Genomic DNA, 11,227 nt, shown 5'->3' with positions numbered 1-11,227 from the left:
TTCTTTGACCATGGTAACAGTCAGCCCCATTTTACAGAGTCCCTAGTAAAACGAATGATATTCTTCAGTCAAATTTACTAACACTAAAATGCATGGAACCAACTCGGCACAGTGAAACTCTGATGTAACGAAGTGCCAATGGACTGGGAAAATGTGTTCGTTATGGCATAGACTTCGTCACACCACGACTCGTTGCCCAGAAGTCCTGTTCCACACACTTAAGTGTTAGTAACTTTGGCCGAACTAAACAATAGGTAATATATCTTTTCCTCCAAAGGCACTGTGAGTTTAATGTTCATCGAGTACCAATAACTTAGCTTACATGGGAGAAACAGTCCAAGTTCGTTCTGTTCAGCTTCAAACACGCAGTAAAGAAAGTCGGGAATGGAAACTGTCCCAAAAAGTGTCTTCAGCAACACCAGCAGCGGGTACTAGTTGAGGGACACTACCATGTTGCATTGTGATAGTTGTAAGCTTTTAATTCCAAAGGAATACCAGAATTAATAGAAGTGTTTTCAACTTCGTTCAAATTGTAATCTATTTCCATCTTCCATCAACAGCCTTGCAAGAGGTAAGGCAAGGTTAAAGAAGAGTGCTAGTTGTCTCAGGTAAACATTTGGCGCAAATCACTGAAACACATTCCGCCAACAAAATAATGGCACATTCGACATAACACTTGTTTCATCTCGTTCAACCATAACCAGCCGTAAAAGGAATTCGATGTAAGCAGTTCTTTTTTTCTTTTCTCATTCACATCTATTGAGGAAATCATGCGTTGTAACTGAATCAATCTATAACCCGCAAAAGAACCGTCACAGTTGGGTGATTGAGCAAATTTTGTTAAAATTCATATTTTTGACATTTTACTTGGCTCCTTTACTAGAGAATTTAGAGGTCAGGAATCGAAAGTACAAAAGTGTTCTCACTGTTTATATCCAGTACAAACTGCCTTCATCTAATGGAATAGTAAATGAATAAGAATCTTATCTATTGACGGAATTTATCAACTATTCATTTACGAACATCTTTCGGACGATAGAGCTCCTCTACGAAGCCATCAAATATGGGATAGGAATCTATTTTATAGACTTAAAGGTGAGTAAAATAAATCATGTCAATGGAATCCATATACTTGTGACCAAGCTTGGGCGAAACGATCAAACCCTCTAAAGCAGCATGCTGATTAGAACACATATTTTCATCGAACACGTTTCCCCCGCTAAACAATATTTGGTAATTTAGCCGTTCCGTCCCATCTGGTGTTATATAAATGTTTGATAATTTGTCGAGGCTTTAGAATCTGCTTATCATTCCAACATGAATGCCAGTATATTTAATTTGATGTTATGACTGGAGGACTATAATCTTCAAAATATGATCAGTTGCCAATAATTATTTGGTGAAGTGGATCGAAACAAAAGTGTATGAAACAGCTCATTTACATATTGCGCGGCTGATGCAAAAGCCAGTGAGAAATTTAAGCAGTCGTGAAGCAATTAAGAAGGAGACCCAGAGATGTTTGTGGGTTTCTTTCTTTCAACTTCTCTAAATATCACTATTTCACTTTCAAGTATATTATTAAACATCGTAACATGTTGCCAGTCAGTATACACAACCGTTACATGATAAATCTAGTTTCAATCACTGAATCCACAGCATGATTGTTAAGACAATTTTTCAGAGGCGTCAACCTTTTTTAACTGCTAGATGGCACATCCAGACACGTGTTTTCGTACAATTAATTTATGGACCAATTGGTCAAACCTGGGTTTCGGAAAGGGACTGGAAAATTTTAGACATTATCTCACATGAACTACCAGTTAGTACTGAAAGGTTAAGTCTGTATACGAGCCAAGTGACCCATCAGGCCGGTGCGGTGGGATGGTGGGATGGTGGAAGCGGTGGCCTCATGGTTAGTGAGCTCGATTAACATCGGATCGAGCGGTCCGGGTTCAAGTCCTGGCCATGGATACTGTGTTTGTGCTCATTCTTGAGAAGGCACTTTACTCTCACAGTGCCTCTCTCCACCCAGTGTGTATAAATGGGCACTAGTGAATTTAATGCGATAGGTAAACCTGCGATGGACTAGCATCCCATCCAGGGGGGAGTAGAAATACCTCTAGACGCTTCATGCTACTGAAACTAGTGATAAGCGAAACAGTTAGTATTTATTCTTAAAATTTCTCTTATACTCTTCGTGAGTAAATGCAAAGTGTAACATAATTCTATCTGATTTGTTTAGATTCTAAAAGCTGAATGTTTGAGATGGCTTTCGTAACAGTCTTGGTGATATTATTTCTACACACAATCGAACAGAACTGTGTTGAGGGTAAGGGACATCACAACATCGCGTTCATCTTTTAACTAATGCCAACAATGTTATAATGATGATGGCCAGGATAGGATCGCCGTCATTACCAACGTTCTTTAAGTGAGATTTTTTTTTCTACAGGAGTAAGAATCGACAGGAAAAAGATTGACGTGATTCACAGGGGAAAGCCATTACAAGGTAACTGAAAGTCGTTGGAGGCGTATTGCATACTGGAGTTATTGTACTTTGCTTTAAGTGGCGTTTGCATGAATTTCTGCCCCATTATATTGTGATATTTGTTTTATCAATCTTGTGTATGTTGCATGCAGATCTGGTGATCCTCAACAGTCGCGTAGCTCCGCATGACCTCGACAACTTGAATGCGTTTGTGAAACCAAAACTACTTGAAGACAGTAGAGATGAGGGAAGTAAGTAACAGCAATAAAGCGTGGCTGTTAGCTACGCCAGACAAAATCAAATCTTCTTTTTAAACAAGTGTAATACGTAGGGAACCAGTACAGAATTACATGGCACCTGGAGGGGCGTCTTTTTACATTTGGGGAAAACAAGAGTTAAAAAAAAATTTAAGTAAACTGAAGCCATTTTTTTCATTGCTTTAATTAGTGATGCTTCAAGAAAATGGAATTGAAGACTTTCGTCCGTTAGACGTTTCTCTGGAGGCAGATGGAGACCAGTACGAAGGCGAAAAGTACAAGAACGGAGTGGATCAGATATCACTTTCCGATAGCAGTAAAGATGGAGGATACGATTTACGGGATATGCCGGAATACAACGTGGAAACCAAAGCAGACTTTAAAGGCAATCAAGAAGCTATTGACTGGCTTATGAAAGATCCTAACGACTTTAACGTGAAGTCCTTTGAGGACAGTAGTGTGTTAGGAAATATAGATAGTTTCAGTCACAACACGTACTCCACTCATAAGGAAAATCAAGACAAAACTGAATATAATGCCCATTCTAATTTCCATCACAGAAATGACGGTAGTAGAAGACATCACGGCCCGTCAGTTAAGGACAGCACTTCGTTTGCACACGACAGTAATTTGCACTCTCTCCAAGATTACGATCAAGATGAAGATGATCCAACGAATCACATTAATGCTCAGATCAGCAAGCTTCTTGCCAAGACAACAAAATGGAAAAACAAATATGATGACTTCCAACATGATGACTTCTCTGAATATGAAAACAGGGACCAAGGGCAAAAATCATGGGATGGTATTAGTGACGGCGTTGACGACGGTGCCATTGATGATAGATCGTACGACGAAGATGATAAAGATAGCGAAGAGTATGATGAGCAAAGACCTCGAGTATCTTCCATGAAGAATCTTAACCAACAAATAGAGAACCAGGATGCAAAATTATACAAAGAATTAGACAACTTCGTAAATATTGATAACTACGAGAATGTTGATGATACCGATAATCTAGTCAACTCTGACGTCCAAAGTAATAACTTTGAAAACCTTGGAAGAAAATACCAAGACCAGGACGACCGCGAGGAAGAATTAAACTCCGATGGTGAAGAAAATATTTCAATGTTAAATGACAATATCTCAGATCGTAATCAGCGAAAAGGTGATCGTGGAAGAAATAGTGAAAGAAAGGATGATGAAAGCACTCACGCATACAATGCATCTGACGATGATAACGCAGACACCGACTCCAATAATGATATGACTTCCGAGAGTGGTAGTGGTGAGGTTTCTGAAAAAGAGAGTAATAAGGTTGTACATAGCGAGATGGAAGACGAAGGGAATAACAACCATGAGCAAGAATCGAATGCCAACGTCATCAAGGATGGTCAAGAAATTGCCAATATCAAAACAAATCATGCAAATGGTAACGATAAATCGAAGGAACTAAAATACCACGAAACGCAGAACGCTAAAAACAATCAAGTGATTGAAAATACTCACATATTAAAAAGTCAAGAGAACAACATCGACAAAGGCCAAGAGGATAAGATTATCAACCAGGGTAAAGCTACCCAAAATATTTCTCATACCAGGGAGGAAGAATTCGACAACAGCAAAACATTAGATCAAACAAGTATCAAGCACATACCCACTGATCGTGATGAAGTTGGAAACGATGGAAAAATACCTAGTACATCGTCTAAGGTAGATAGTGTCGTGAAACCTCGTCACGGCGAAACAAAAGTTATCCAGAATTCGAATTCCGACACATCCTCAGTGACATTTTCAGTTCCCAAAGTTTTCTATGAAACTGGAAAAGGTACAGCGAAGAACACAGGTGAGGGAACTCGTAGCGCCGAACACAATACTAGATCACATGGCAATGATGAACAGCAGCTAATGAATCAAAAAGCGGAAGAAACTTGGAAAGGAGTCGAACAAACGCCTGGCACAAAACTTGCTTTCAAAAAACCACAACTTAAGGGGAAGACACAGCTTCATTACAGCCACACACGTGATTATGGAAATGGTAAAAAGCCAACGTCAACTGGCGTCCGAAGAAACCAGCAAAGCAATGATCCTTTATCGGATATTTACTCCTTAGGAGACCTTATAAAAATTGAAAACATCATATCTTATTTGAGAGGGACAGGGGCTACAAGATCTGTTCCTACGAAATCCTCAAGATACATACCGACAAGTGTCTCGCTGAAGAATCTCTATTACTATCCAATACATCCAACGCCTCAGGATGAAAATGATGACACTCGCAGCGAGAAAGGTCAGCACCTTAATAACAACAAAATCATTGAAAAATGTTATTCTTTTATGGCAGTATTTGCCATAGGTTATATAAGTCGCGAAAGTGTGTGCAAAGCGAGAGCAGTCACAGGTTGAAACAGCTTGATGACCTGAGATAATAGAGAAGTTTGGAAAGATTGAGCTTTCCTTAAGTATTCAGATAAAACAATAGTTTTGTGTTCTACAGTGGATTTATTGCGCGAAACGTTATGAAGCAAATCAAGAATCTTTTAACGCTTTTTACAACATTATACTAACTGTTGACTTGGATATCTGTTCCTCAGATGTTTCGTTCAGTGAATGGAACGACTGGTCCACGTGCTCAGTGACGTGTGGAAAAGGAACGTCTGTGAGAGCACGCATCTGCCTCGTCACCACATGCTCTCAAAAAGACTTGCTTCAAACAAAAACTTGTCGAAAACGTTTTTGTCCAGGTATATCACAAAGCACTGATGTTGCAGAATTACGATAAACTCAGTTAACTTTATAATTACTCGCATTTACTCAAACATGTTAATCATTACCATGTTATCTTAGATGAAGTGGAAAGAGAATCGTTGGAAGAGCACAACAAGCTCAGAACCAAGCATTTCTCACCACCGCTGTCCTGGTCAGTTTCCTTAGCAAGAAAGGCTGAGAAGATTGCTAAAAGTTTGGCATCAAAAGATTTCCTTACTTTGGACGACCTGCGAGAGCCGCAAGGGGAGAGTGTTGCTCAGATACTGTATACTGGAGAAAGTACGGCCAAAAAGGCAATAGAGAAGTGGTACAGTGAAATTCAATCGTACAGTTTTTCGTACCCTAAGATAAACGATAAAACTCGACATTTTGTGCAAATTGTATGGAAAGAAACGAAAAAAATGGGACTAGCTATAGCTAAAAGCGTCAATGGAGAATATGCTTTTGTCGTCGCTCTTTACGATCCACCGATTTCTAGTGAGGGCCATTTACGGCAAAACATCCTGCGACCTGGAGTTAAACTTGATTTGTATGCAACATTTAAAAGAGGAAAACGTTTAGCAAATGTCAAATGACACATAGTGAATGACATTATCACTTATTTTTTTTAGTTATATGTTACGAAATCTCCTGACCGAGTAAACCCCAGGTAAAGGCGAAAAAACTCCATTGTGAGAATACAGTGGAACCTCGATTTAACGAGCCTCTATATAACGAAGTTCTCGTTATAACAATATTGTTCGCCCCAGCAATAGACGTAAAATGTATGGAAAAGAACCCCAATACAACGAAACCTCGTTATAGCGAACATATTTTGCCGGTCTCTTGGCACTTCGTTATATCGAGGTTCCACTGTATACAGGCGAACACAGTTGATATGGACACCATGATCGAATAGCGACCAGACGAACTATTCGAATGACCGGGGTGTGCGCTGTGGGTGTCAAGACTGGGCTTTTGGCATGTACATTACTGACCATTTGAGGATTTTATTTTGAGCATTTAATTGTTTGATTTTGTTCATAAACAATCATCGGCGCATATACCAAGTGAAATATGCCCTCTTTATCAATTACAGCACCGAGGTGATGTGCTGCGTCAATGATTTGTTAGACACTTTGAGCCTTAGCCCCGCATTATTTGTTCTGACGTAGCTTTTTAAACTAAGCTTAACTAAAAGTCTTAAGCTCCGTTTTTTCAAAACTAACCTTAAGTACATAGCACTGCCGATATATGACTCGCAAACCTCAGCTACAGCTTCTGTAGCATTTAGCAAATTAAGACGAGGGAAGACGCGATTAACCAACATTTTGTCGGATTTATGTAGAGGAAACAAGCGAAACGACAACAGCTTTAGCGTCAAACCTGTGACCAAGTTTACACTTGTAAAACAGGTAAGCCAGAATTTACATCCTTAACTTGGCAAGTGATGTTATGATTCATATAATTTTCAACATGACATTTTCGTCGTATCCATGTCTGAAAAATTGCACGAGACGTATTTCAAATATCCTTTAAAGAAGGCACGAATCCACACCAATGAAATTGCCGTAGTGGCTATGTTACTCTCAGTAAACACTTTAAAAAAGCATATCACAGAGGCCACCTGCGTCCTAGAAAGGAAGGCGGAGTGATACGTGAAATGTTCTGTCGCAAACTAAACAACTGGGTGGTACTACAATAATGTAATGGAACGGTTTTTGACAGTCCTTCAAATCGCGCTTGCTTGGAAGACGAAACGACCACACAATTGCAGCTGAAAAAAAGGTCGAGAACTTTTTCTCTTAAGAATTCTTTCATGGTCAATCGAGCACAGATTTAAATAAAAGAAACGGTTTGAAAACCAAACAGGACTCTCTTATCGATTCAGGTAAGACAAAGCTTAGGACATCTCTGGTAAGCTCAAATAGTTACTGAAGTAATTTCTCCTGTTGGTCACTGCAAAGTAACTTAAATAATCGTTCATCTGTGAATTGCTACCTGTTGTTGGCCTTCTCGCTCATAACACTAAGCCAAGAGGTCACCAATATCGATTCTTCACTGGCTAGTAACTTGCTCAGCTACCATTGACAAGCGACTTTTCTTCGATGTCGGTTAAGAGCGGGATGATGTAATGTAAATTGGAGTCTTAATTAAACAGCTCGCGAAGAACAAAATGGAGTTTCTCATGGCCGAAGATGGAAAGGTAATATTTGTATATTGTTTGTTTACTTTTCTGCTGTGTATCATTAAACACCAATTTAGTAAACGTACAAAAACAACAGTGTCATTCATATATAGTTTAACCGCCGTATTAACTTCTAATAACGACGGTAATTTACCGGCACTGAAGCCCGCGTAAGACAATAAGAGTTCGCCTTCTCTCAGAACCGTATCAATATATTAAACGACTCTGGCACGAGACTTTGTAGCATCGAAACAAAAGTAAGATTAAAGTGTATTAGGATATCTATATAATGAACCGTCCCATTTCCAGGTCCCTCGGTTGAGAGGATAAAACAATGGAACTGAATCGTCTTAATTTAAAACGCGTTAGTCTGTTGCTGCTTATTCCTGTCTTGTTACAAGCAAAAGGTGAGTTACATTTTAGGTTCTTTGAAAGGGAAACAAATGACTAGCCATACTGTTACACAACCAGCCTAAACAGATAGAAAGGCTTATCACAGTTGCGTTTCATGTCTTTTTTTCGTACATTTCAGTCGCTATTAATTCCATAAGCCAAAAGTAGCTAAAAGTACAAAACAAAACGCGTGTTATCGTTCGTGAAGAACAACGGCATTGCGTGGAAATTCTCTGAGGTGTGTTGCACGAGAAGTAGTTACAACTTCGTTGTCGTAGTTGATGCCTGTGTAGATAACACAAAAGTGAAAATTCATCTCATTATGTCACTTAGGTTATATGCTGCAATTCACAGTGGTCCTTTAATTTCATGAATTGCAAACCAATTGTAGCAGGGTCATTTATCCCTGTAACTCTTGGAGAGAGCCTTTTTTCTGACGTTTGTATCCTGTATATTTATGAAACTCTACGCAGAACTGGGTCCACACAACACTAGGACAAACCACGTACTTATTGCAAATGCAACAAAGAAGAGTTCGGATGTTCTGATCAATACTGGTGTTGTCTTAACAAAGAAACCAAAATCTCTGAGTCCGTTGATTGGACGAGGTAACAGGCGAATTGAAGTTCAAAGGCCACTTCCAGAAGGTATATAAACTGTATCGACGTAATTAACACCATTAGCGAGCCTCTAAAGTTGACACTTCTGAAAGGACTTTATTGATATTTCTTTAGCACATTAACTATTTGCTAGTCATTTTCATTTTCTAGATTCACATGATTCATATCTTTTGTTTATCGGCCCCACTGAGGGCAATCTCGTGTAAGGAACATTCGGGGAATTGAAGTAGGAGGCAATCCTGAGGGTTATATCTTAACATCCCTCCTACATATCACCCACGCAAATAATCCGTCATCCTTCATTCACGAGGACAGTGACCGAGAGCTAAGAAGCAGACTAATATTTCAAGTGAACTCGATAGTACCAAGAAATTATGTCAGTGGAAAGCCATTGTATAGATGGTAATCAGAAACGTTCATTGAATGCCTTTGGACTACTCCATTCGCGTCACATTAGAGGCGGGGATGGTTGTACCGCACAAAGATGATTTGTTGCATTTACAGATGGTACTGATGAAACACGTGAATACGAGGAAGAATTAAACGATACGTCAGCTCCTGCTACAGACATATTAAGTGAAGTAACGGGAAGAGAGAGAAATAAGGAGGAGATACTCGATGCTGTGCGCCCATACAAATCTCAGGATGACGACAAATTTATCATCCAAGATGGAAGGCGACCAGGTGGGTTACAATAAAAACATGTCCAACTTATACGGAGCACACAGTTGTAAACTCTTTCCTTCCAGAGAAAGGCCTTGCCCGTTATATTCGATTCGGTCAGTAAAATCCTGAAGAGTGTTCTTCAATTAAATCTCATTTTTAGTTAAAAGAAAACATAAATTTTCCTACAGATGTGTCTAGAGTATTGATTATATGATACTTTGTATTCTATAATAGGTCATTTTTTGGGAAAAGAGTTGAACAAGCTAAAGAACAAAGGTTTACTGGTCGGGGCTGAAGATGACAAGCAATCGGCATACGGGCCAGAAGAGTCCATTGCAGAAGGTGAGTTACTTGCGTAAATAATCCCTTGTTCAGTCCAGTTGACAAATGCGTATATAGAGAGAGCATAGAAATAATTAGTAACTTACTTTACCGAGAGGCTCACGTTTTGCAAGGAAGCTAATCTCGCAGCTAGTTTGAGGTGTTGCACCACTGTTACCCCCCTAACTCGTTTAAACGCCCTCTCAGTACTCGTGATACTAGTCGGAGTATTAACAACTAAGAAATTCAGGAGCTTTCAGTCAGCCAAACAGTCCATTCTGTCCGGCTTATACATCTAAGGAAGAAATACGGGTGAATCAGCTTCTGAAGATTCCAGTATATTCTTCGCGAAGAGAAAGTTTGCCAGGTGTCTTAGATGTTCATTCGAGGTAGTAAGATAACTCTGGGTGAGATCTCCATTTAAAGATAGACATACTCTGTTCAATTTTTTTCCCCTGCATGTGCATGATACCCACCAAAAGCCGCTTCACGTAAAACCCTCGAGATATACATCGCCGAGGAAAAAGCAGATCAACAGAAGAGGCATGATGAAAACAGAAACATCCAATCTCCTCAGAATGACAGCATTGCCGTCGTTAAACAGGAGGATAAGCCCAAAAATACCAGTGGAACTGGAACTCTTCCTAACACCACCACCTTGGCCAACCCTACCATGGCCACCAACATCATCACCAGTGTCACCCCCAGTAACAGGAGCAGCACTGGCAGCAGTAAGTATCGACAGAAGGTGGCGATTTAGAGAATCGAGGTTTTCAGTTTTAAATTGTGGGATACAAACGAGGTAACAGAGTTTTTGGAAGGTAGAAAGGTTCCATAACTTGCACTATAAGAAAAATGCTACATTTGCACTGGGGCTTGAAGGGTAAATGGAAGGGGAAAATCTGTATTTTGTTTAGTTCTGAAGTCCATATGTGACACAGGAAAATGTATTACTATTCTCTATCAAAACAGATGCAGTATTTCAAGAAGCCCTGGTGGCTCATAACAAACTCAGGGCGATGCATCACGTGTTCCCTCTTCAGTGGAATGCTACCCTAGCTGAACAAGCCCAGCGCACAGCAGAATCTGTAGCCAGCGACCCTTCCACCTTCCAAGGGGAGCCAGTCGGTGAGAACATCGCTCAGATTTGGCACGACCTACCGAGAGCGCCTCTGAAGGCGACAACGATATGGTACAGTGAAAAGAAGGCTTTCAGCTTCTCTTATCCAGAGCTGAACGATAAAGTGAAGCACTTCACGCAGATGGTTTGGAAAGACACCACTCAATTAGGAATGGGTGCAGCACCAAGTCCAAGCGGCAAATACGTCATAGTTGTAGCATTGTACAGACCCCTGGGAAATGACATTCATCGCATCAGGGACAATGTCCAGAGGGCAGGACCGGTACAGGATGTGTATGCTACAATAAAGGAAAAGATTTCCAAACCAAATGCGAAAAGGCACACAATTACAACAGGAAATGAAGGAATTTAGGCTGACAACAATTGCTGTTAACAAACTGTCTTTTGTCTGATAATGAGACTGAA

At 40.0% G+C, this 11,227-nt stretch overlaps 2 protein-coding genes across 6 annotated transcripts; both read left to right on the top strand.

Annotated features, from left to right (window-relative positions):
* The first annotated feature begins 2,256 nt into the window (after positions 1-2,256).
* LOC145478044 (uncharacterized) lies at positions 2,257-6,089 on the top strand. Of its 2 annotated transcripts, XM_081455936.1 has the most exons (6): positions 2,257-2,329; positions 2,453-2,509; positions 2,641-2,739; positions 2,936-5,035; positions 5,340-5,489; positions 5,593-6,089. In XM_081455936.1, the coding sequence occupies exons 1-6, from the start codon at positions 2,257-2,259 to the stop codon at positions 6,087-6,089; spliced, it is 2,976 nt and encodes a 991-aa protein (XP_081312062.1). The 2 variants fall into 2 exon arrangements, with proteins under 2 accessions (XP_081312062.1, XP_081312061.1); XM_081455935.1 differs by lacking the exon at positions 2,641-2,739 and having other exon boundaries at positions 5,340-5,606.
* Positions 6,090-6,095: 6 nt separating this feature from the next.
* Positions 6,096-11,185, top strand: LOC145478049 (uncharacterized). 4 transcript variants are annotated; one of them, XM_081455946.1, is made up of 7 exons: positions 6,096-7,384; positions 7,991-8,088; positions 8,548-8,721; positions 9,199-9,378; positions 9,595-9,702; positions 10,164-10,412; positions 10,654-11,185. In XM_081455946.1, the coding sequence occupies exons 2-7, from the start codon at positions 8,016-8,018 to the stop codon at positions 11,172-11,174; spliced, it is 1,305 nt and encodes a 434-aa protein (XP_081312072.1). In that variant the 5' UTR covers positions 6,096-7,384; positions 7,991-8,015; the 3' UTR covers positions 11,175-11,185. The 4 variants fall into 4 exon arrangements, with proteins under 4 accessions (XP_081312072.1, XP_081312071.1, XP_081312070.1 ...); XM_081455945.1 differs by having other exon boundaries at positions 6,096-7,699; XM_081455944.1 differs by having other exon boundaries at positions 6,096-8,088.
* The last annotated feature ends 42 nt before the right edge of the window (positions 11,186-11,227 follow it).

This window comes from Orbicella franksi, chromosome 2, assembly GCF_964199315.1.
Source record: "Orbicella franksi chromosome 2, jaOrbFran1.1, whole genome shotgun sequence".
In the NCBI taxonomy this organism is placed as follows: Eukaryota; Metazoa; Cnidaria; class Anthozoa; order Scleractinia; family Merulinidae; genus Orbicella; species Orbicella franksi.
The sequence above is the reverse complement of the archived record's forward strand: the minus strand, read 5'-3'. Positions and strand labels throughout refer to the sequence as shown.

What these genes read in the sequence shown, in the direction of transcription:
- LOC145478049 (XM_081455946.1), top strand. Translation starts at nt 8,016, where the DNA reads ATGGAACTGAATCGTCTTAATTTAAAACGCGTTAGTCTGTTGCTGCTT. An exon ending in TGTCTTGTTACAAGCAAAAG is followed by an intron (nt 8,089 to 8,547) that starts GTGAGTTACATT and finishes AACTCTACGCAG; the next exon opens with AACTGGGTCCACACAACACT. An exon ending in TCAAAGGCCACTTCCAGAAG is followed by an intron (nt 8,722 to 9,198) that starts GTATATAAACTG and finishes TTGCATTTACAG; the next exon opens with ATGGTACTGATGAAACACGT.
- LOC145478044 (XM_081455936.1), top strand. Translation starts at nt 2,257, where the DNA reads ATGTTTGAGATGGCTTTCGTAACAGTCTTGGTGATATTATTTCTACAC. An exon ending in CAGGGGAAAGCCATTACAAG is followed by an intron (nt 2,510 to 2,640) that starts GTAACTGAAAGT and finishes TGTTGCATGCAG; the next exon opens with ATCTGGTGATCCTCAACAGT. An exon ending in AGACAGTAGAGATGAGGGAA is followed by an intron (nt 2,740 to 2,935) that starts GTAAGTAACAGC and finishes TGCTTTAATTAG; the next exon opens with TGATGCTTCAAGAAAATGGA.